At 44.2% G+C, this 26,000-nt stretch overlaps 1 protein-coding gene across 1 annotated transcript in view; it reads left to right on the top strand.

The window, feature by feature from the left end:
- The window catches only part of ttn.1 (titin, tandem duplicate 1), a 176,111-nt gene that overhangs the window by 105,607 nt on the left and 44,504 nt on the right, over window positions 1–26,000 (top strand). Inside the window, 39 exon segments of the mRNA XM_079277074.1 lie at window positions 88–387; window positions 631–945; window positions 1,027–1,175; window positions 1,268–1,418; window positions 1,531–1,812; window positions 1,897–2,199; window positions 2,599–2,901; window positions 3,163–3,444; window positions 3,915–4,102; window positions 4,231–4,342; window positions 4,624–4,926; window positions 10,493–10,801; window positions 10,996–11,277; window positions 11,407–11,706; window positions 11,887–12,180; window positions 12,283–15,252; window positions 15,367–15,687; window positions 15,840–16,124; window positions 16,244–16,549; window positions 16,676–16,839; window positions 17,074–17,311; window positions 17,536–17,811; window positions 17,925–18,224; window positions 18,344–18,646; window positions 18,748–19,047; window positions 19,206–19,493; window positions 19,662–19,964; window positions 20,232–20,534; window positions 20,632–20,937; window positions 21,325–21,612; window positions 21,804–22,094; window positions 22,184–22,471; window positions 22,759–23,041; window positions 23,180–23,487; window positions 23,587–23,691; window positions 24,180–24,377; window positions 24,467–24,763; window positions 24,877–25,464; window positions 25,602–25,904. Of these exon segments, the coding sequence (XP_079133200.1) occupies window positions 88–387; window positions 631–945; window positions 1,027–1,175; window positions 1,268–1,418; window positions 1,531–1,812; window positions 1,897–2,199; window positions 2,599–2,901; window positions 3,163–3,444; window positions 3,915–4,102; window positions 4,231–4,342; window positions 4,624–4,926; window positions 10,493–10,801; window positions 10,996–11,277; window positions 11,407–11,706; window positions 11,887–12,180; window positions 12,283–15,252; window positions 15,367–15,687; window positions 15,840–16,124; window positions 16,244–16,549; window positions 16,676–16,839; window positions 17,074–17,311; window positions 17,536–17,811; window positions 17,925–18,224; window positions 18,344–18,646; window positions 18,748–19,047; window positions 19,206–19,493; window positions 19,662–19,964; window positions 20,232–20,534; window positions 20,632–20,937; window positions 21,325–21,612; window positions 21,804–22,094; window positions 22,184–22,471; window positions 22,759–23,041; window positions 23,180–23,487; window positions 23,587–23,691; window positions 24,180–24,377; window positions 24,467–24,763; window positions 24,877–25,464; window positions 25,602–25,904 (13,485 nt within the window).

Below are 26,000 nucleotides of genomic sequence, written 5' to 3'. Positions count from 1 at the left end.
CCTCTGAACCCCCCTCTGAACCCCCCTCTGAACCTCCCTCTGAACCTCCCTCTGAACCTCCCTCTGAACTTGATGCTTTTCTTTCAGGCCGGCCCGGTCCTCCCTCCGCTCCCATCAAGTTCGAGGAGATCGGCGCCGAGAGGATTACGCTGTCCTGGCTGCCTCCGAAGGACGACGGCGGCTCCAAAGTCACAAACTACGTGATCTGGAGGCGTGTCGCCAGCAGGAAGACCTGGGTCCCCGTCACCAACGAGCCCAAAGACCGGATCTGGACGGTGGAGAGTCTGATGGCCGGACACGAGTACGTGTTCCGGATCATGGCCCAGAACAAATACGGAGTCGGAGAGCCGCTGGACAGCGAGCCCGAGGTCGCCAGAAACCTCTACAGTGAGTTTCTGACAAATATAATGTTAAATACAACAGTTATGAAACAGTCTCTCATAACGTTTATGTCAGGCCGATATCACATTCAGGTGTCTTAACTCTTCACATTAAAAAAACAAATATCGTATTTTGACATAAATGTAACCAGGAGAGACATTAAAGTAGCAGAGACACGTAAACAGATTACTGATTACTGACCTCTCTGGCTCTTTGGTTCAACCCTCTCACCTTCCATCCTCCCTTCAGCCGTCCCCGGTCAGTGTGAGAAGCCGACGGTCGCCGGCATCACGATGGACTCCATGACGGTCAGCTGGGAGGAGCCCGAGGACGACGGCGGCACGCCGATCAGCGGCTACTGGCTGGAGCGTAAAGAGACGACGGCCAAACGCTGGACCCGCGTCTCCCGAGACCCCATCCGTCCAATGGGCATGGGCGAGTCGTTCGTGGTCAGCGGACTCATTGAGGGCTCACAGTACCTGTTCAGGGTATCCGCCATCAATGCCGCAGGACCGGGACCCGCCAGCCCCCCCACAGACCCCATCTTCACCAGAGACCCCATCTGTAAGAGTTGCACACGGAAATCACACAAGTTAATGTTTAAATACACAGAGCAGGAGGTTAACTGTCTGTCTCCTCCTCTAGCCCCGCCCTCTCCTCCGACCCCAAAGGTTTCTGATTGGACCAGGTCCACGGTGGACCTTGAGTGGATCCCTCCTCTGAAGGACGGAGGCTCCAAGATCATCGGATACTGGGTGGAATACAAGGAGGAGGGCACAGAGGCCTGGGTCAAGGTGAGCTGATCTTTATATCGTCAGTGATCTCGGGACAGGACTTGGTTTTTAGAGAGAGCAACTTTATAAACTCCATGTTTGTGTTTTTTTAGGCCAAGGAAACGGAAATCCGTGGCACCCGACTTGTGATCGCTGGTCTGAAGACTGGCGGCAAATACAAGTTCAGGGTGACTGCGTTCAATGCTGCTGGTAACGGAGAGCCAGGAGAAGTCCCAGAGGTCCTGGAGGTCAACGACAGAAACAGTGAGTCGGTCTGAAAGTCTAAGACGGTTGTAAACCCTCGATCTCTCAACAACGTCACCTTTATGCACGGATGCATCCTGTTTGGTGGTAACGTTGAGTTTCCTGCGCACAGTTCCCCCTGAGCTCGACCTGGACGCCTCCGTGAAGGAGCGGATGGTGGTCCACGCCGGCGGTGTGATCCGAATCATCGCCTACGTGTCGGGCCAGCCGACCCCGGAGGTCACCTGGAGCAGAGACGGAGCCGCGCTGCCTCCCGAGGCCAAAGTGGAGACGACAGCCATCAGCTCGTCTCTGGTGATCAAACCCTGCAGCAGAAGGCACCCCGGCGTTTACACGCTGACCGCCAAGAACGCTGGAGGGGAGAAGACGAAGAACATCACTGTGGAAGTTCTGGGTAAGATACTGTCTTGACTACGCATCTTGAGACTCTTTATCGTTGCTGTTTTTTAAAGTAAAACCCGTTTGTGTCCTCCTTCAGACGTCCCCGGGGTCGTCGGCATCCCCTTCACCGCAGAGAACCTGACCACTGACTCCTGCAAGCTTAACTGGTTCTTCCCTGAGAACGACGGCGGCTCTCCCATCAGCAACTACGTTATCGAGAAGCGAGAGGCCGAGCGCAAGGCCTGGACCTCGCTGTCCTTCACCGCCAGCCGACAAAACGCTGTGGCTCACGGCCTCACCATCGGAAAGTCCTACTTCTTCAGAGTGGCCGCGGAGAACGCCATTGGCGTTGGACCCTTCATGGAGACCGCAGCCGAGCTCATCGTCAAGGAACCAATCAGTGAGTTTTATTTAAATCATGGTGACGCCTGGTCTCTGAAGGTCCAAGAGTTGAAAGATGAGAGGATGAATAAAGTCTTTCTTAATCAAACAGTTGTGTTCAAAAACATTTTAAGAATATTCAGAATCATGAGATTAAAGAGAATAAAGTCATTTTGGAAAAGTCAAGACTTTGAAGATAATTTCAACACAAAAGTTAGAACGTTAAGAAAAGAATAAAGTCTTCATTTTGAAGGGTAATAATGGCAGAACTTGAATTTTTAGATAAGATAGAGTCTTCATTTTGTGATCGCTCTTTCCTCCGAGTTCTCTGATTAATCTCAGAACTGAACCGTTAAAGAAACCCTTAACGAGTTCCCATCTTCAGAGATACAGAACCGTCTGTCTGTGCTCATCTCAGGTGTTCCTGACCGCCCCGAGGAGCTCGAGGTCACCAAGGTCACCAAGGATTTGATTAGCGTCACCTGGAAGGTGCCCAAGTTTGACGGCGGCTCAGAGATCACCATGTACATCCTGGAGGCGCGTATGATCGGTAAAGACAAGTTCACCAGAGTGACGAAGGAGACGCTGATGGAGAGGAAGTACACCTACGACGGCCTGAGGGAGGGAGAGACCTACGAGCTCAGGGTCCTCGCCGTCAACGAAGTCGGACCCAGCAAGCCGTCGTTCTCCACCAAACCCATCACCTGCAAGGACGAACTGGGTGAGGACCAGTGGTGTTTGTTCTGATAGTTTTTCAGGTTTGAGTTCATTTCTGTTAGAAATCTATAAAACTAAACTCTCAGAGACTCGAAATATTGCTGTTAGAATTTAAGCAATTGTAGTTCAGTATTACGTGCTGATAGAAACAAACCAGTACCGTCGGCAGAATGTAAGACAAAGGTGCAACAACCCAATCACTGATTTAGGTGAATAGAAAAGGGGAGAGAATCCTTAGTAGTAACACTTCATTCTTGTCTTACAGAGCCGCCGACCATCGAACTGGACTTCCGCGATAAGATCATCATCCGTGTGGGAGAGAGCTGCCTGCTGCAGGGCCGCTACACCGGCAAATCATCCCCATCCATCATGTGGTACCGAGACGACGAGGAGCTGAAGGCGGACAGACACGTCATGTTCAAGAACACGCTGACCACCATGTCGCTCGGCCTGATGAAGGCAGAGCGCGAACACAGCGGCAGATACGTGGTGGTAGTGGAGAACAGCACCGGATCCAGGAAGGGACTCAGCAACATCACGGTTGTCGGTATGTCGGCGGAACTCTCTAGAGGCTTATAAAAGCTCGGGTCCTCTGCAAAGAATCTATAGATGAGCTATGGATGAAGATGCAGCAACTCAATCATTTCATTGAATTGAATCGTTTATTTGAACCTTTGCTGATGTTCACTTGAGTTTCTGGTCAGGGTTCTGATGGGTGCAGAAGCAGAGTTGTGAGACATATGAACCCGCGTTGCTATGATACCTGAGATTCAGTATCGGTGCCAAAATTACACCTAAATCGGTCTTGAAACCTGATAAATATAAACTCAGTTTTCTATAAAACAGAAGAAAGAAAGAAGCCAATGAAACTCAATGGATATATAGGTGAAGATGCAGCGACACCATTATTGATTTCGATGAGAAATAGAAAGGCTCTGAAATAGAATATTGCTGCAAGCTCTACTCATTCAGGTTTGTTTCACACTGACGTTGTTTCTTTCTCTTTCATCCCTGCAGACCGTCCAACTCCTCCTGTTGGCCCAGTGGTGTTTGAGGAGGTGCACAGGGAGTACATGGTGGTCTCCTGGAAATCTCCTCTGGACAGCGGCGGCGTCGATGTCTCCAACTATATCATCGAGAAAAGAGACACCAACAGAGAAGCCTGGACCATGGTCACGTCTGCTTCCACCAAGACCATATGCAAGGTGGGTCAACCTAACTCCAGTTGGCTGTTGTGTTATTTTAGTTCTGGAGTCTATAAAGGTGTACCTGATCCCAGGAAGACCTGTTTTCTGAAATTCAGAGATGTTTACATGTGATTTGTTCCTCTCAGATCCCCAAGCTCACGGAGGGCAGGGAGTACATCATGAGGATCTGTGCTGAGAACATGTACGGCATCAGTGACCCTCTGGAGTCCGAGGAGATGAGAGCCAAAGATCTCTTCAGTACGTTTACTTTTCTCATGTTTCAGTTCCCCGAAACGCAATTCAGGAAATTCCATTTTTGATCAATTCAATTTGAGTTTATTTATGTTCACCACTGTGCAAAAATGTCCTTTTGAAAAATCACATTGAAACAAAATAAGAATTTATTTTATTTTCAAATTGATCAAATTCAACATTTTACGAATACAAAATTCAACAATTAAGATTTTCTTTTAAAATAACAGTGCAAAGAAAGACTGCATCCCTGATAACCCAGTGTTCCTTCTGTGGCCCCCCTGCAGGAGTTCCTGAGGCCCCTGAGATGCCCACAGTCAGGGAGGTGTACGCCACCAACGCTCTGGTGCTGTGGAACCGGCCTCGCGACGGCGGGAAGCCCATCATCAACTATGTCCTTGAGAAGAAGGAGCCCACTGCAAAGAGGTGGTCCAGAGCCACCAGAGACCCTCTGTACCCGGCCACTCAGTACCGAGTCCAGGACCTGGTCGAGGGCTGCGAGTACGAGTTCAGAGTGATGGCTGAGAACGAGCTCGGAACCGGAGACCCAAGTGTCCCCTCCAAACCCATCCTCGCCAAAGATCCCATCGGTCAGTGCAGCGCAAATGCATGCAAAATATATTCTACATTCATATTTGACTTTATTCTACATTCATATTTGACTTTATTCTACATTCATATTTGACTTTACTCTACATTCATATTTGACTTTACTCTACATTCATATTTGACTTTATTCTACATTCATATTTGACTTTATTCTACATTCATATTTGACTTTATTCTACATTCATATTTGACTTTACTCTACATTCATATTTGACTTTACTCTACATTCATATTTGACTTTATTCTACATTCATATTTGACTTTACTCTACATTCACATTTTACTTTATTCTACATTCATATTTGACTTTACTCTACATTCATATTGACTTTACTCTACATTCATATTGACTTTATTCTACATTCATATTTGACTTTACGCTACATTCATATTGACTTTATTCTACATTCACATTTGACTTTACTCTACATTCATATTTGACTTTATTCTACATTCATATTTGACTTTACTCTACATTCATATTGACTTTACTCTACATTCATATTGACTTTACTCTACATTCATATTGACTTTATTCTACATTCATATTGACTTTACTCTACATTCATATTGACTTTATTCTACATTCATATTGACTTTACTCTACATTCATATTGACTTTATTCTACATTCATATTGACTTTATTCTACATTCATATTTGACTTTACTCTACATTCACATTTGACTTTATTCTACATTCACATTTGACTTTATTCTACATTCATATTGACTTTACTCTACATTCATATTGACTTTATTCTACATTCATATTGACTTTATTCTACATTCATATTTGACTTTACTCTACATTCACATTTGACTTTATTCTACATTCATATTTGACTTTACTCTACATTCACATTTGACTTTATTCTACATTCACATTTGACTTTACTCTACATTCATATTTGACTTTACTCTACATTCATATTGACTTTACTCTACATTCATATTTGACTTTACTCTACATTCATATTGACTTTACTCTACATTCATATTGACTTTATTCTACATTCACATTTGACTTTACTCTACATTCATATTTGACTTTACTCTACATTCATATTTGACTTTACTCTACATTCATATTGACTTTATTCTACATTCACATTTGACTTTACTCTACATTCATATTTGACTTTACTCTACATTCATATTGACTTTACTCTACATTCATATTTGACTTTACTCTACATTCATATTGACTTTACTCTACATTCATATTGACTTTATTCTACATTCATATTTGACTTTACTCTACATTCACATTTGACTTTACTCTACATTCACATTTGACTTTATTCTACATTCACATTTTACTTTATTCTACATTCACATTTGACTTTATTCTACATTCATATTTGACTTTACTCTACATTCACATTTGACTTTACTCTACATTCATATTTGACTTTACTCTACATTCATATTGACTTTATTCTACATTCACATTTGACTTTACTCTACATTCATATTTGACTTTACTCTACATTCATATTGACTTTACTCTACATTCATATTTGACTTTACTCTACATTCATATTGACTTTACTCTACATTCATATTGACTTTATTCTACATTCATATTTGACTTTACTCTACATTCACATTTGACTTTACTCTACATTCACATTTGACTTTATTCTACATTCACATTTTACTTTATTCTACATTCACATTTGACTTTATTCTACATTCATATTTGACTTTACTCTACATTCACATTTGACTTTACTCTACATTCATATTGACTTTATTCTACATTCATATTTGACTTTACTCTACATTCACATTTGACTTTACTCTACATTCACATTTGACTTTACTCTACATTCACATTTGACTTTATTCTACATTCATATTTGACTTTACTCTACATTCACATTTGACTTTACTCTACATTCATATTTGACTTTACTCTACATTCACATTTGACTTTATTCTACATTCATATTTGACTTTACTCTACATTCACATTTGACTTTACTTTACATTCACATTTGACTTTACTCTACATTCACATTTGACTTTACTTTACATTCACATTTGACTTTACTCTACATTCACATTTGACTTTACTCTACATTCACATTTGACTTTACTCTACATTCACATTTGACTTTACTCTACATTCACATTTGACTTTACTCTACATTCACATTTGACTTTACTCTACATTCACATTTGACTTTACTTTACATTCACATTTGACTTTACTCTACATTCACATTTGACTTTACTCTACATTCATATTGACTTTATTCTACATTCATATTGACTTTATTCTACATTCACATTTGACTTTACTCTACATTCACATTTGACTTTACTCTACATTCACATTTGACTTTACTCTACATTCACATTTGACTTTACTCTACATTCACATTTGACTTTACTCTACATTCACATTTGACTTTACTCTACATTCACATTTGACTTTACTCTACATTCACATTTGACTTTACTCTACATTCACATTTGACTTTACTCTACATTCACATTTGACTTTACTCTACATTCATATTTGACTTTACTCTACATTCACATTTGACTTTACTCTACATTCACATTTGACTTTACTCTACATTCACATTTGACTTTACTCTACATTCACATTTGACTTTACTCTACATTCACATTTGACTTTACTCTACATTCACATTTGACTTTACTCTACATTCATATTTGACTTTACTCTACATTCACATTTGACTTTACTCTACATTCACATTTGACTTTACTCTACATTCACATTTGACTTTACTCTACATTCACATTTGACTTTATTCTACATTCATATTTGACTTTATTCTACATTCACATTTGACTTTATTCTACATTCATATTTGACTTTACTCTACATTCACATTTTACTTTATTCTACATTCACATTTGACTTTATTCTACATTCATATTTGACTTTACTCTACATTCACATTTGACTTTACTCTACATTCATATTGACTTTATTCTACATTCATATTTGACTTTACTCTACATTCACATTTGACTTTACTTTACATTCACATTTGACTTTACTCTACATTCACATTTGACTTTACTCTACATTCACATTTGACTTTACTCTACATTCATATTTGACTTTATTCTACATTCACATTTGACTTTACTCTACATTCACATTTGACTTTACTCTACATTCACATTTGACTTTACTCTACATTCACATTTGACTTTACTCTACATTCACATTTGACTTTACTCTACATTCACATTTGACTTTACTCTACATTCACATTTGACTTTACTCTACATTCATATTTGACTTTACTCTACATTCATATTGACTTTATTCTACATTCATATTTGACTTTACTCTACATTCACATTTGACTTTACTCTACATTCACATTTGACTTTACTCTACATTCACATTTGACTTTATTCTACATTCATATTTGACTTTACTCTACATTCACATTTGACTTTACTCTACATTCATATTTGACTTTACTCTACATTCACATTTGACTTTATTCTACATTCATATTTGACTTTACTCTACATTCACATTTGACTTTACTTTACATTCACATTTGACTTTACTCTACATTCACATTTGACTTTACTTTACATTCACATTTGACTTTACTCTACATTCACATTTGACTTTACTCTACATTCACATTTGACTTTACTCTACATTCACATTTGACTTTACTCTACATTCACATTTGACTTTACTCTACATTCACATTTGACTTTACTCTACATTCACATTTGACTTTACTTTACATTCACATTTGACTTTACTCTACATTCACATTTGACTTTACTCTACATTCATATTGACTTTATTCTACATTCATATTGACTTTATTCTACATTCACATTTGACTTTACTCTACATTCACATTTGACTTTACTCTACATTCACATTTGACTTTACTCTACATTCACATTTGACTTTACTCTACATTCACATTTGACTTTACTCTACATTCACATTTGACTTTACTCTACATTCACATTTGACTTTACTCTACATTCACATTTGACTTTACTCTACATTCACATTTGACTTTACTCTACATTCATATTTGACTTTACTCTACATTCATATTGACTTTACTCTACATTCATATTGACTTTATTCTACATTCATATTTGACTTTACTCTACATTCACATTTGACTTTACTCTACATTCATATTTGACTTTACTCTACATTCACATTTGACTTTACTCTACATTCACATTTGACTTTACTCTACATTCACATTTGACTTTACTCTACATTCATATTTGACTTTATTCTACATTCACATTTGACTTTACTCTACATTCACATTTGACTTTACTCTACATTCACATTTGACTTTACTCTACATTCACATTTGACTTTACTCTACATTCACATTTGACTTTATTCTACATTCACATTTGACTTTACTCTACATTCACATTTGACTTTACTCTACATTCACATTTGACTTTACTCTACATTCACATTTGACTTTACTCTACATTCACATTTGACTTTACTCTACATTCACATTTGACTTTACTCTACATTCATATTTGACTTTATTCTACATTCACATTTGACTTTACTCTACATTCACATTTGACTTTACTCTACATTCACATTTGACTTTACTCTACATTCACATTTGACTTTACTCTACATTCACATTTGACTTTATTCTACATTCACATTTGACTTTACTCTACATTCACATTTGACTTTACTCTACATTCATATTTGACTTTACTCTACATTCACATTTGACTTTACTCTACATTCACATTTGACTTTACTCTACATTCACATTTGACTTTATTCTACATTCACATTTGACTTTACTCTACATTCACATTTGACTTTATTCTACATTCACATTTGACTTTACTCTACATTCACATTTGACTTTACTCTACATTCACATTTGACTTTACTCTACATTCACATTTGACTTTACTCTACATTCACATTTGACTTTATTCTACATTCACATTTGACTTTACTCTACATTCACATTTGACTTTATTCTACATTCACATTTGACTTTACTCTACATTCATATTTTACTTTACTCTACATTCATATTGATTTGCGTCATACAATCTATATTTTATTTTGAAATCAGCTTTTTGTTTGTGCATAAAAACATTGACGTTTTGATTATACAAGTCATTTACAGTACATGAAGATGAATCATTTGTCATTTAGCATTTCTGACTAGTATTTATTTAGTATTCTCTTTTCTTACGTCATGACTATATATCTTCACTAACAACCACATTAGCATAGCTAATTAGGTTTAATATGTTAATGTTGTTTTAACTCAAATGTCTTTCTCACTCTTTACAATTGCACTACATATGAAGTACAATTTAGATATTTAGATATTCTCACACTTAAACATTCCATTTCAAAGCTGTCACCATACTATAGCACAATATGAAAACAACATCCAACCTCTGAAGCCTTCATGAGTCTTAAGATAATGCTTGTGTCGATGTTTTGTACCAAAGGTTTTGCCCGTTGATTTATGGTCTATGATGTGTTCTCCTCACAGTGCGTCCCAGCCCTCCAGTGACCCCCGAGGCCGACGATAAGACCAAAGACTCCGTCAGCCTGAAGTGGAAGTTGCCCCGTCATGATGGGAAGGGCCGGATCTTCGGCTACCTCGTCGAGTACCAGAAGCCCGGTGCCGTGGAGTGGAATCCGGCCAACGAGACCCCAGAGCAGTGCCCAGACCTCCACTACGTGGTGATGGGCCTGGCCGATGGACAGGACTACAACTTTAGGATCTTCACCGTCAATGCCGCCGGCAAATCTGACCCTGCATACGTGAAGCAGACCATCAAAGTCCATGACAGACTGGGTGAGGGGTTCATTCAAACCTCCTCTGTTATTTCTCTAAAGCATAGCAGCAGTTTTCAGAACAAATTCATTTTTATGTTTAGTTTAGCATTATTATTATTATTATTATTGGATGAGAGTAAAATATACATGAACATCCTTAGAACTGGTAAATCACACTCACTATACCATTTTACTTCAACTATCCCGCCACAGAGGAGCCAGAGTTGCTACTGGATGCCAACATGGCACGCGACCACCTGGCCATGCTGGGCACTGATATCACCCTGAGCGCCACCATTAAGGGAGTACCAACGCCCACCGTCAGCTGGAAGAAGAACGATGGCGACGTTCCTTCTCACATCACCGTCGCTGTGACCAACACCAACAGCAAAGTCTTCATCCCCAAGAGCGTCCGGGCCGACTCTGGCAACTACACCATCACTGTGGAGAACGCTGCTGGGAAGAAATCAGCAACCGTTGCCGTACTTGTTCTGAGTAAGTGAAAGATCCACCGACACAAATATGGGATTTGATCAGTTTTGAACACAAGAAACAATTTCTGAAGTTGATGTTTGAATTTTAAAAAGCTTAAATTTGACTGAAACTCGCTTTTGTTTCCTCCAGACAAGCCGTCTCCTCCCAGAGACCTGGTGATCTCTGAGATAACCAGTGAGTCTGCCTACCTGACATGGAAGATTCCCGAAGACAATGGCGGTGCCGTCATATCCCACTACGTCGTGCATAAGAAGGACGTGGCCGCCGAGCAGTGGGTTCCCGTCGCTGCATCCAATAAGAAGCTGAGTCTGATGGCCATGTACTTGATGGAAGGAATCCAGTACCTGTTCAGGGTGGCTGCTGAGAACCAGTTTGGCAGGAGTGACTATGTGGTGACCAGGTCACCCATCAAGGCTCTTGATCCTCTCTGTGAGTAAAAGTCATAACTATGTTGCCTATTATTTTAAACAAAAGAATTATTTTTCATCACTTTGTGTAAATTGTGAAGCTTCTAAATCCAGAAGGCTCGACTCTTTGTGACTATCCACCGTGTCATTCTCAAGAGTGTTTCTGCACTTCCAAATAACATTGTTTTTGGACATGTTTAAGATCCTCCTGGCCCACCCAAAAACCTGCACCACACTGATGCAGACAAGACAGAGGTGTGGTTGGCATGGGAGTGGCCCGACCGCACCGGTGGAAGTGAAGTCACCGGCTTCATTGTGGAGCACCAGGAAGAGGGCCAGACTGACTGGGTCACATTCAAGACTGTCAGCAACAACCATGCCCACGTCACTGGTCTGGTGGAGGGCAAGACTTACCGCTTCAGGGTCAAGGCTCAGAACAACATCGGTGTGAGCAGTCCTGACACCAGCGTCCCTGTCACCTGTCAGGAAAAGACATGTAGGAAACATTATTCTTATGGAGCTGTTTCTCATTGCAAATGCTGTTCCTGTTCTCATGTACAGGCCTGAAAACATCATAATATTGTTTTTTTTCTTTTAGTGCCACCAACTATTGAAGTTGATGTGAAGCTTATTGAGGGTCTTGTTGTCAAAGCTGGTACAGCTATTGCCCTTCCAGCCAAGATGACAGGCATTCCCATTCCCACTGCCAAATGGATGACCGATGGCAAGGAAATCACATCTGAGGGCCGCCATAGCATTGAGACTGCTGGATACTCTACCGTCCTCAGTATCCCTGAGACCCAGAGAGGAGACACCGGAGAGTACACACTCACTGTGGCCAATCCTGCAGGTAGCAAGACCGTTGCCCTGCATGTCACGGTGCTGGATCTTCCAGGTCCACCCATTGGACCCATCAATATCTTGGAGGTTACCCCTGATTACATGATAATCCAATGGAGGGCACCCAAAGATGATGGTGGCACACCCATCACCAGCTACGTGGTGGAAAAGAAGGATGTGAAGAAGTCATGGGAGCCCTGGTCTGTTGTTAGCTCCAGCAGCACCAGCACCAAGGCTAAGGTGTCCAGGCTGGAGAAGGGTCGTGAGTACATTGTCCGTGTCCGTGCAGAGAACAAGATTGGCTTCGGCGCAGGGCTTGAGAGTCCTCCCACTATTGCCAAACACATGTTTAACCCTCCTGGTCCACCAGGCCCGCCAGAGTGCTCTGATATCACTGAGAATGCTGTGACAGTGGAATGGACCCTGCCTGACTATGATGGAGGCAGCCCCATCAGTGGATATGTAATTGAACGCAGAGAAATGACAGGAAAGTGGATCCGTGTCAACAAAATACCGGTGCTGGACCTCAGATACAGAGTCTCAGGCCTGTTTGAAGGCAACAGCTACGAGTTCAGAGTATTTGCTGAGAACGTTGCTGGTATTAGTGGGCCCTCTGCCACCTCTGACCCCATCAAGGCCACTCGTGCCATCACCAAACCCGGACCCCCTGGCAATCTGAAATTGAAAGACTGGAGCAAGTCCTATGCTGACATCTGCTGGACCAAGCCTACAAGAGACGGAGGCAGTCCTATTCTGGGCTATGTTGTTGAGGTTCAGAAGTCAGGATCCGCTCAGTGGGACAGAATCAACAATAACCTTATCAAGATGTGTGCCTACAGAGTGCCAGGCCTCATTGAAGGAATGGAGTACAGGATTCGCATCAGAGCCACGAACAAGGTTGGAGACAGTGAACCCAGGGAGCTGGCTGAGACTGTCTTAGCAAAGGACATCCTGGTGCCCCCTGATGTCGTTGTCGACACATCCTGCCGTGACTCTCTGACTGTCAGGGCAGGTCAGATCATAAGTTTGATCACTAGAGTGAAAGGCAGACCAGACCCAGAGATCACATGGACCAAGGATGCCAGAGCCATATCCCGGGACAAGCGCATTGAGATGAAAAACAACTACCCTCTGTGTGAACTGGTCATCAGCGATGCCGTCAGGTCAGACTACGGTAAATATGCCATCAACGCCAAGAACAGTAGTGGACAGGCACAAGCCACCATTATTGTCAATGTCCTGGACACACCAGGGGCTTGCCAGAACCTGAGGGTGGCTTATGTGACCAAGAACTCCTGCATGGTTTCCTGGGAGAACCCTGAAGACAACGGAGGCACTGAGATCAACCAGTACATTATTGATTGCCGTCAGCCCAGCCAGAGAGGATGGACTGTGGTGTCCAATGACTGCACCAAGCGCCAAATGAAGGCCCCTCTTACTGAGGGCTGTGAATACTTCTTCCGTGTCAGTGCAGAGAACAAGATTGGTGCTGGTCCAGCCATTGAAACCAAGACACCTGTGCTGGCAGTTGATCCCATTGAGAAGCCTGGTGAACCCATTGACTTCCAAATCTCTGAGATTGGCAAGACCTTCTGCTTCCTCAAGTGGAGGAAGCCAGACTATGATGGAGGTAGTCGTAACCTGGGTTATCATGTTGAGAAGAAACCAAAGGAGGCTGAGGAGTGGGAGAGGCTACATAAGGGTGCTATCAAGGAGACTTACTTCATGGCCGACAGGTGCATCGAAAACCAGCTCTATCAATTCAGAGTTCAGACTAAGAATGAGGGAGGCGAGAGTAACTGGGTGACCACACCTGAAGTCCTGGTTAAGGAACAGCTTGTGCAGCCTGAAATCAAGATAAAACTGGATGGAACACTCGTGGTCAAGGCAGGAGACTCCATTCCTATTGAGGCAACAGTGAAGGGCAAACCACAGCCTGGTGTCAAATGGACCAGAGATGAGCGCACAGACGAGATAAGAAGGGGCCCCAGGCTTCAGATCGAAACTGGTGCTGACTTCTCAAAGCTGCTGCTTACCGGTGCCAGGCGCACTGACAGTGGTAAATATGTTGTTACTGCCGCAAACGCTGCAGGAACTAGTTCTGCTCATGCTAAGGTCAATGTACTGGATAGACCCGGCCCCATCAGCGACCTCAAGGTGTCTGGTATCACCATCGACAGATGCCATTTGGCATGGGAAATCCCAGAGGATGATGGTGGCTGCGATATCTACAACTACATTATTGAGAAATGTGAGACCAAGAGGGGAGTCTGGTCGGTCCACTCCAATGCTGTCATCACCAATAAAGCTAACGTCACCCGTCTCATTGAGGGCAATGAGTATATATTCAGAGTACGTGCTGAGAATAAGATGGGTCCTGGCCCTGCAGTGCAGAGTGAAGCCATTGTCGCCGGCACCCAGTTCAGTGTACCTGACGCTCCTGAGGCACCAGATGTCACCAAGATTGCCAAGGAAGAGATGACTGTGCAATGGTCAGAGCCCGAGAGAGATGGTGGAAAGTCAATCACAGGGTATCTGTTGGAGAAGAGGGAAGAGCATTCCGTTAGGTGGTCGCCTGTCAACAAGGATCCAATCCCTACAACTCGTTTCACAGTTGCTGGACTCCTGCCCCTCCATGACTACCAGTACAGAGTCAAGGCTGTCAATGAAATTGGCATTGGAAGCCCAAGTAAGCCTTCACGTGCCATCACTGCCAAGGACACAGTTGGTATGTACCCAATAATACATTTTTCATTGTGTTCACATGTTAACAAATATAGCTCATGGTGGGATGCGCAAAATCCACGGCTTGATCTTTAAACATCTTTATGTCTTTTTACAGAGCCTCCTGCACCTCCTACCAACATGAAGGTCCTGGACAGCACCAAGTCCTCCATCACCCTGGGCTGGACCAAGCCTGTATCCGATGGTGGAGCTCCCCTCATCGGCTACGTTGTGGAGATGAGGGCGCAGGGAAGTGCCAAGAAAGGAGACGATGGTTGGAAGAGGTGCAACGTGGCAGCTCAGCTGGTCGTGTGCGAGTTCACAGTCTCAAGTCTGGATGACCAGCTTGTGTATGAGTTCAGAGTGTCAGCTCAGAACCAGGTGGGCATGAGCCTGCCCTGTAACCTGGAGGGTGGTGTGATCCCCAGGGAGATTCTAGGTGAGTACTTTGTTGAATTGTAATTGCTTTTATGATAACTAGATGAGGTCGTAGTCCCACTCAATAATATGGTGGAGTAACTGAAGATTAACATCAATATGTGATCTGTAATTGCAACATCAAGCTGACAACTGTACTGTTCCTTCCAACAGAGGCACCAGAGTATGAGTTGGATGCAAATTTGAAGCAGGGCCTGACGGTGAGAGCCGGTTGTCCAATCAGACTATGCGCCACCATCAGGGGTAGACCACCTCCCACGGTCACTTGGAGGAGGATGGGTATTGACAACGTGATCAGGAAGGGAAAAGTCGACATCATTGACACCATGACTTTCCTGGTCATCCCCGACAGCACCCGCGATGACTCTGGCAAATACTGCCTGACACTTCACAATCCTGCCGGAGAGAAGGCTGTGTTTGTCAACGTTAAGGTTCTGGGTAAGTCCTGGTTCTCTTTTAATTGTGCTGATAAGCTCAACAATCACAAACATTGCTTAAGTCATGTAACAGCGGAATCAAAACAAAATCCAAATGTCATGATGTATTTGTCCTGACAGACACTCCGGGACCTGTGATGAATCTGGAAGCTACTGACATCAAACAGACATCAGCCATGCTGTCCTGGAGTCCTCCAGAGGTCGACGGTGGCAGCGAAGTCACTCACTACATTGTTGAGAAGCGCGAGATCGACCGCAAGACGTGGGCAACTGTCAAGGCCGAAGTTGAGAAGGATAAGATTCCCTTCAAAGTCAGCGGTCTCATGCCAGGCACCGAGTACTACTTCAGAGTCACAGCAGTCAACGAGTATGGTTCTGGGGTTCCTAAGGTGTCACCCACTTCCTACCTGGCCTCTGATCCTGTCAGTACGTATCGTCTCTTATTCACACAATGTGACACCAGAAATCAGAGCTCAGCTTACAGCCTCACCCTTTTCTTTTTCATCTGTCATTAGAACCACTTGAACACACCTGTCTGTTTTCATTTTTCAGGCAAGCCCGATCCTTGTGAGAAGATTGAGGTTCTGGAGATCACTAAGAACAGTGCCACAGTTGGCTGGGTGAAGCCCGCAAGAGATGGTGGTGCCAAGATTGATGGTTATGTCATTGAATACATCGAGGTCAAACCTCCTCCAGCACCCGTGGAGGTTTGTCTTGTGATAAAACAAATTCTCTGACTGTTGCAATCATTTGTTCATTACATTTTCAAAAATCTGTTCTGTTTTGTTATTGTACTTTAAGTATTTAAGTTAGGATGCATGTGCTAAAAAACCCAATCCTCCCTGCCATTTTACAAATATATATGATATTATAGAATTTAGTAATTTAAGCTTTTTTATATTATTGAGTACATTTTAAAGTATTACTCTTCAACCATCAATTTGCCACAGGTTCCAGAGGGAGAGGAAGTTCCTCCACCGCCTCCACCGCCTCCCGTGGTAGAGGAAGTGGATGTAGAACCTGTAAGGGAAGTGTGGAACGCCTACACTACAGTGAAAGGTTTGACAATCAGCATCAGCGGCCTGAAGGAGGGCAAGAGGTACAAGTTCAGAGTGGCTGCTAAGAACATCATGGGCCAGAGCTCGTTCACTGAGACCAGGCAGCCAATCGAGATCAAGGAACAGATGTGTAAGTTATTACATCAGATTAACAAAAGACCATTAAGAAATACTTTTGCAATGTCCAGTTTTCTCACGATCAGTACTTAATTATTAATGGTTACTGTACTTTTGATACCAGAGCATGTAGCTTTACAGGAATATCACTACATATGTACACTATTTGTGATCTCAAAGCTGCTCTGAGCTTCCCTAGATAATATCTCTAATGAGTCAAATTGTCCACACCTGCAGTGGCGCCAAAGATCGTCATGCCAGAGACAGTGAGCGCCAAAGCCAGAGCCAAGCTCAGAGTGGAGGCGCTGGTTTCCGGAAAACCCACCCCGACCTGCAAGTGGATGCGTGGTGAGGATGCAGTGGTCCCGTCCAGCCGTCTGGCCGTGCACCAGTCTGGCAGCATATGTGTCCTGATCATCAAAGACGTGTCAAGGACTGACAGCGGAGAGTACAGCCTGGTGGCTGAGAACAGCTCCGCAAAGGTGGTCGAGTCCCTGAAGATGATCATTAGAGGTCAGTTTTACCCACAATTAGATAATGTGACGAAAAGGAAAAACGTTAGAAGACAAAATGACTTGGCGTGATGGAGATTCTTCATGTTTAAATCCGACTTTTCTGTGTTTCAGACATCCCCGGTGCTCCCGAAGGCCCCGTAGAGATCAGCGACATCGACTCCGACGCCTGCTCCCTGTCCTGGCACAAACCACTGGAGGACGGAGGCAGCAATATCACCAACTATGTGGTGGAGAAATGCGATGTGACTCGAGGCGACTGGGTGATGGCAACCTCTTCTGGTCAGAAAACCAGTTGCAGGCTTGGGAAACTCGTCCCTGGGAAGGAGTATGCGTTCCGTATCCGTGCTGAGAACCGCTTCGGGGTGTCAGACCCTATTCAGTCCGACAGGATGGTTGCAAAGTTCCCCTTCGGTAAGTGAATTATGTCATCATTGCAGTCCTTGATTAGCTTCAGATGTTAGCATCTGGCTAAAGTTGACAGGTTGTATCATTATAGACAATATTCATTTCTTTTGTTGTTTTGTCACCAGATGTTCCGAGTGAGCCTCTCAACTGTCGTATAAACAAGACCAACAAGGACTGTATGTTTGTTGCCTGGGATAAGCCCGAGAGCGACGGCGGCAGTCCCATCACAGGTTACTACATCGAGCGTAAGGAGAGGAACAGCCTGCTGTGGGTGAAGGCCAACGACAATGTAGTACGCACCACTGAGTACCCATGTGCCGGCCTCATCGAGGGCCTGGAATACACTTTCAGAGTGTCCGCCATCAACCGTGCTGGCCAGGGCAAACCAAGCAAGAAGACTGACTTTGTCACGGCTAGAACGCCTGTTGGTACGTTTGTCACCAACACAACAACACCCACGTTACAAGCTTTATTCTATTCATTTCATCTTGTTTCCTGACTTGTGCATATTTGATTCTTTGTCTCACAGATACTCCAGGTAAACCTGAGATCCTGGATGTTACCAAGAGCTCGGTCACTCTGGTTTGGACCCGTCCCAAGAATGACGGCGGAAGCAAGATCATTGGCTACTACGTTGAGGCCATGCGGCTGCCAGGAGACATCTGGATACGTTGCAACACCAGCAGCCAGAATGTCCCAAGAGAGGAGTACACGGTGACTGGTCTGGAGAGAGACTTGCAGTACCAGTTCAGAGTCATCGCCAAAACCGCTGTCAATATAAGCAAACCCTCTGAGCCCACAGACCCTGTCTTGGTCTGTGCTGAGAATGGTGAGAGGTTTTGATTTTGTACTAAACCAGTCACTACAATCACACCATTACTGTATTTTCAGCTAAACTACTAAGCTTGTGACTTAGAAACTAAAAGCTGAAGGTTCTCTCACAGATCTGAGTCTTAACTCTGCTTTTTGTCGTCGTTACAAACACAGTTCCTCCGAGGGTGGAGGTCAACGCTAAGATGCAGAAAGGTTTGAAGGTGAAGGCCGGAGCCACAATCCTCCTGGAGGCCGAGGTGTTCGGTAAGCCGATGCCCAGAGTGACGTGGAAGAGAGCTGATGTCAGCCTGAAATCAGGTGAAGGACAGATCATCACCCACGAGAGGAATCGCTTCCAGCTGGCGATGTCGGCAGTCACGAAGGAGCACACGGGAACATACACCATCCTGGCCCAGAACGCTAGTGGCTCCAAGACTGCCGAAATCCAGGTCAACGTGCTGGGTGAGTGCTTTCATCTTTTCTTTAGAAATGTCTGTTGGAACTCTACCAATATATAATATTTGTACAGTCTAATAGCTGTATTCACATGAATGCATGATGGGCACACAGCTTCACCGTCAACACCTTGTGCTCAGTTGGGTGACATTTCATTATTTCGTGTCTCCCTAGATGTGCCTGGCCCTCCTGCCAGTGCCAAATGTGTTGAGGTGTTTGCCACCAGAATCAAGCTGTCCTGGGAGCCTCCTCTGAAGGACGGTGGCGCTCCCATTAGCAACTACATTGTGGACAAGCGTGAGACCAGCAGAGCCAACTGGGCCCAGGTCTCCGCCAAGATCAAAGGCGATGTCCTTGAGTTAAATGTGGAGAAGCTGATTGAGAGTCACGAGTACCAGTTCCGAATCCGTGCTGAGAACACATGGGGAGTCGGAGACCCCCTCATCACCAAGCCCGTCATCGCCAATAACCCATTCAGTGAGTCATTACCGCCATTTTCTCTGGGTTTTGCATTACAACATCAATGACGAATATTAGAAATCAGTGCTACAGTTTAAACTGCGTCTCATACTGCCATGTAAGTTTGACAAGTAGCAGCTACACCAAACCAGTTTACTGTCACGCATATTCCGTCAACAGCTAAAGCTTCTCATCACACTGAGTCCAGACTTGGTTGCTTATTTCTAACTTGAAATACTAAATTTGATATCTAAACTAAACCCTGAACTGTGATGTCAATTCCAGCTGTCCCAGGCCCTTGTGAGGCCCCAGTGATCACCAATGTGACCAGACATCGTATGACAGTGAGTTGGAAGGAGCCTGCCGATGATGGAAAGTCCACCATCCTGGGCTACATGCTGGAAAAGAAAGCGGTCAAGGACATAAACTGGACCAAATTTACTAGGAAGCCCATGACAGAGAGGAGCCTGGAAGTCACAGGCCTCACAGAGGGAGCCGAGTACGAGTTCAGAGTCCGTGCGGTCAACGTGGCAGGAGAGGGCAAACCCAGCGAGCCCTCTGCTGGCACCACTGCACAGAATCCTATCAGTGAGTAACCTCACACAACTTTGCATCGTTTCTTTTCTTACTGAAATATAGGATTCTCTGTATGTAAACTAACCTGTGTAAATGTGCTCTTCCCCAGCTCCTCCTGGCCCTGTTGTGAACCCCAGTGTGACAAACACAACCAACAGCACCATCAGCCTCACCTGGACCGCCCCCGCCAACAATGGTGGAAGTCCCATCCTTGGATACTTGGTGGAGTGCAAGAGGACCGACACCACAGACTGGATCCGTTGCAACGTCCCCAGGAACCTGCAGGACACCAGCTACACCATCCAGAACCTCATTCACAAGGCCGAGTACCAGTGCCGAATCACTGCTGTCAACAAGGTCGGCTTCAGCCAGCCAGTTGAAGTACCCGGCAAGCATGTTGCCAAGGACATCATGAGTACGTATGATTTCAATTTCTTCAACTGCATTTATTCTTTGAGTAGAACAACGTATCATCGACATAACAAGGTCTACAAGATACAACCTCTGTTTCTCAGTTATCTCAAAGTTTAGCTGGATTATGACCAGCATGTTGGCCCAAATCAAAAGGTTGTGGTGTATTTCAATTGACAACATAGAATAGTTAATATACACTGTATCACTTGAGCAAAGCATTGTATTATAATCATGTTTTTATGATAAAAGAGCACACAATGAGCAGTTTTTGCTCCATTTTCATGTATAATATGAGGCTTTCACAGAAAAGACAACAGAATAAGAGAACAATAAGAGCCTTATCTCACACAGTCACACATCAAACTATCCTCTTTGTGTGTTCATGCAGTTCCTCCCGAGGCAGAGCTGAGTGCGCAGCTGAAGGAAGGCCTGGAGCTGCGTGCTGGTGCCACCATGAGGCTGCATGCCATCATCAAGGGCACTCCCATTCCCAAGAGCACCTGGGCAAAGATGAACACCAACATCAAGGACCGCCTGGGCGTTGTCATGAAATCCACCAACACTGACTCCCTGGTGGTGGTGGAGAATGTCAACAGATATGATGCTGGCAAATACATTCTGAGCCTGGAGAGCTTGGCTGGCATAAAGGTGTACACCGTTGTGGTCAAGGTTATTGGTGAGTGAAGGACTTTCATAGTTTATTCACTAAGTGGATGCATTCGTCTCAGTTTGCTTGCATTGACTGTACCCTGCAGAGACTGACTGACTAGCCACTCGTGGATGGAAACACCAGGAAAAGGAATATGTTCTAGGTTCAGGTTTATATTTTAAGAGACACTGTTATGACGTGATGTTGTCTCTCTCCAGATACTCCCGGACCACCAGTCAACCTGATGGTGAAGGAGTCAAACAAAGACAGCGCCTCCATCTACTGGGACCCTCCTCTGATTGACGGTGGCTTTGAAATCACCCACTACATCGTGGAGAAGCGTGACACTGAGAGGAAGGCCTGGTCCATCGTCTCCAACAACTGCACCAAGACATCGTTCAAGTTGGAGGACCTGGACGCCGGACGGTGCTACTGCTTCAGAGTGTCAGCAGTTAACCAGCTCGGTACTGGAGAGTGTTGCGAGACAGCCGACTCAGTCAAAGCATCTGGTGGGTTTGATGACAGCAGATTTTGTGCTTCTTTTGTTTTTTGTTCTTGCAAATATTATACTCACTGCGCTAAATTTGTACTTTTCCAGAGGAGCCTGGGCCGGTCATGGACTTCAAGACTCTGCTGGTTACCAAGTACTCTTGCACTCTAAGCTGGAAGAAACCCCTCACCGATGGTGGCAGTCGCATCATCTGCTACGTGCTGGAGGTTCTCAACGGTGACGACAAGTACAAGGAGCTAATGAGGTCCAAGAACATGCAGTACAGCGCCAAGGACCTAGTGGAGGGCAGAGAGTACAACTACAGAGTCAAGGCTGTGAATGACTCAGGAGAGAGTCCAGTCAAGGAGCTGATAGTGGTCGCCAAGGACCAGATCAGTAAGTCCATATTCATAAAAGTTACCGAGAAATAACTATTGAGGAATTGTTAAAAGGTTCTCAAGTCTTAATTCAGAGCATAGCGATTGCCTCTATGCGGCTCTCAACATGGCGATGGCTGAGCCAGTGGGTAGCAGCGAACAGTGTTTACCTGAGGGAGAACTGGAGGATTAGTCCTCTGTATACTTACATAGATAATAGTTGTTTGGTGAGATATTAATGATCTAAATATCATTTAGAGAACCTTTAAAGTACCATTTTGAAATAATCATTCCTTCTCTCTGCAGTTCATCCCAGCTGTGACTTGAGGGAGCTGCCCGACATGTGTTACATTGCCAAGGAGGGCAGCACCGTCCGTCTAAAGATCCCGATCATCGGCAAACCTACTCCCAAGGTCTCCTGGAAGAAGGGAGACGAGGAAACCCTGACAGACACCGGCCGAGTGTGCGCAGAGTCTTCTGCAGTCAACACCACCCTCCTGATCAGGGACTGCCAGAGGAGCGATGCTTCCAAGTACACCATCACCCTGAGGAACAGTGCTGGAAGCAAGGAGTCCACTATCTTCATTAGGTAGGAATCAAACTGTACCCAGGCAGAGAAAATCATTGAACATGAGGAATAAGTGCATATTATATCCAGACATTACTGGCTGTGTATAAAAAAAGCAACAAAGGTAGAAAAAGACTTCAATGTTTCGTCTCCTTTCAGGGTGGTGGGTAAACCTGGCATTCCTATCGGACCCATTAAGTTCAAAGATGTTACGGCCGATGGTGCTACGCTGAAGTGGGTCGCTCCTAAGGATGACGGTGGCTCAGAGATCACAAATTACATCCTAGAAAAGAGGGACTCAGTCACCAACATGTGGGTCACCGTGTGCTCCACTGTGGAGACCAACACCATGAGGGTGACGGGTCTCCATGAGGGCACAGAGTACATCTTCAGAGTCTGTGCTGAGAACAAGTACGGCGTTGGAGAGGGACTCAAGTCTGATCCAATCGTTGCCAAACATCCATTCAGTAAGTGACTGAAACTAATATTTTAAAAGCTGGATGTTTAAATGTTGAACTTAGAAATTGAGTTTGCTCTGACTGTACAATATCGCTGTTTTCCTACAGATGTTCCCGATGCTCCTCTTCCACCTCAGATCATGAGCATGCGCCACAACTCTGCTTACCTGGCCTGGTCTGACCCCAGGAAGACTGGAGGATCTCCCATCACAGGTGCAGTCAGCTTGAACATTTCACTTACCTGTCAAGCGTCTGTTATTTTGTATGATTTGACATAAATTGATTCTCACGTCACTTTGAATCTAGGCTAATTTTGAAAAACGAAATCTAGTTGCTGAAAAAGTTGCAAAATCTAGCAAGAAGGTCTCCACGTCGTCAACACTAGGAGCCTCCCTCCAAAATGATCATTATGACCGAAAACAACTAACATGGCTGTTGTTCGTACGCAATGAGCAATGAGTGAATGGACAGAAGAAGTGCAGGCAGGTCAAAAGGCAGGTAGCGTGTCCAATCATTACAGTCTTTCTGAATGAAATGATTGGACAGCTTCTTACACTCCTGCAACAGCCACAGAATTTCTTTTTTTCTAGTCAGAGCCATTTGATTCATTGATTGCTTTCAGGATGTAATGAGAATTTCAAAAAGAGATTACCAACCCTGCCTTCAATGTGAAATGGAGCTTGATGTTGATTTTGTTTCAGGCTACCATGTTGAGTTCAAGGAGAGGAACAGCATGTTGTGGAAGAGAGCAAGCCCGTCTGCCTTGAGGATGAGGGAACACAAGGTCACTGGGCTGACTGAAGGTCTGGAATACGAGTTCAGAGTCATGGCAAACAACCTGGCTGGCATTGGCAGACCAAGTGCTCCCACCGATCCACAGGTGGCCCTGGATCCCATTGGTAAGTATAAGAGTGGCAACAAGTTATAAAAATGAATCATTCTGGAAAATATGCAACAATCATGAATATATTTGTGTCTGTGTCATTAGATGCCCCTGGGAAACCTGATGTGATCAGCATCACCAGAAGCACCGTGACCCTGCAGTGGACCGAGCCACAGTTCGATGGCGGCCACAGAATGACTGGCTACATCGTTGAGAGGCGCGACCTGCCCTCTAAGATCTGGGTGAAGGCCAACAACGTCAATGTTGTGGATCCTGCATTCACTGTCACCGATTTGCAGGAGGGCTGCAAATATGAGTTCAGAATCAGGGCAAAGAATTCCGCTGGCGCCATCAGCCCGCCATCCGAGCAGACAGATACTATAATCTGCGCAGATGAATATGGTGAGATATAAAACTACCACTAAAATGTTGTCTCACTCGCATCGCAATATACCTTTAACGATTATCTTGCCATGATGCATGATCAATAAAGTCTTTCCTATTTCGTCCAACAGCTGCCCCAACCATTATTATTGAAGCTCAGGTGAAGGAGGGTCTGACTGTCCGAGCCGGTGACACTATTGTCATCACTGCCACAAGCATTTTAGGCAAACCTGCGCCGACCTCGTGCTGGTCAAAGGGTGGAAAGTATTTCAAACCCTCTGATCTTGTTCATATTGAGACCACTGCAACTTCCTCCACTCTGTCCGTCAAGTATGCCGGCAGGAAGGACTCTGGGGAGTACATCATCACTGCCAGCAATCCCTTTGGTGTAAAGGAAGAAACCGTCAAAGTCACAGTTCTGGATGTTCCTGGAGTTCCTGGACCCATTGAAACCAGTAGTGTCTCCTCTGAAAAGGTGACTCTTACCTGGACAGCTCCTATGGAAGATGGAGGCTCTCCTATCAAGTATTACACCCTTGAGAAGAGAGAAACCACCCGCTTGCTCTGGACTATCCTGGAAGAGAAGGTCATCGACTGTCACTATGTCGCCAACAAGCTCATCCAAGACAATGAGTACTTCTTCAGAGTTTCTGCTGTTAACCAGTACGGTGCCAGTGAGCCATCTCACTCTGAGGCAGTCAAGATGGTTGACAGATTCGGTATGTGCAGTTAGTTCATGTTTCTCAATTCATCTTACATCCTACATTTGTGCTTCATTTTTATACAGATCAAATGTCTCTGGAAGAGGAATACAGACTTTGATTCATGAATGTGTTTCTTCTAATTTTGCATGTAGGTCCTCCTGGTCCACCGTCTAAACCAGAAGTTGATAAAGTTGATGGACATTCAGTCACTGTGACCTGGAGGAGACCAGCCGAGGATGGAGGAAGTGACATCATAGGTTACTGTGTTGAGAAGAAGGAGAAAAAGGGCATGAGATGGGTCAGGGCATCCAAGAAATCCATTGCTGAGCTCAGCTATGATGTCAGCGGTCTCACTGAGGGCATCGAGTACGAGTTTCGTGTTCTTGCTGAGAACAGAGCCGGCTTTGGAGAGCCAAGTGAACCATCTATGCCTGTCAGAACAATAGTTATTGCCTGTAAGTAAAAAGAGTGTTTCAGCTGTAGAAAGCAAACAGCCACCTGAATCCAATAATACATTCATTCTTATGCTAATGTTGATGTTATGATACTTA

This window comes from Melanostigma gelatinosum (genome assembly GCF_949748355.1).
Source record: "Melanostigma gelatinosum genome assembly, chromosome: 10".
NCBI lineage: Eukaryota > Metazoa > Chordata > Actinopteri > Perciformes > Zoarcidae > Melanostigma > Melanostigma gelatinosum.
The sequence above is the reverse complement of the archived record's forward strand: the minus strand, read 5'-3'. Positions and strand labels throughout refer to the sequence as shown.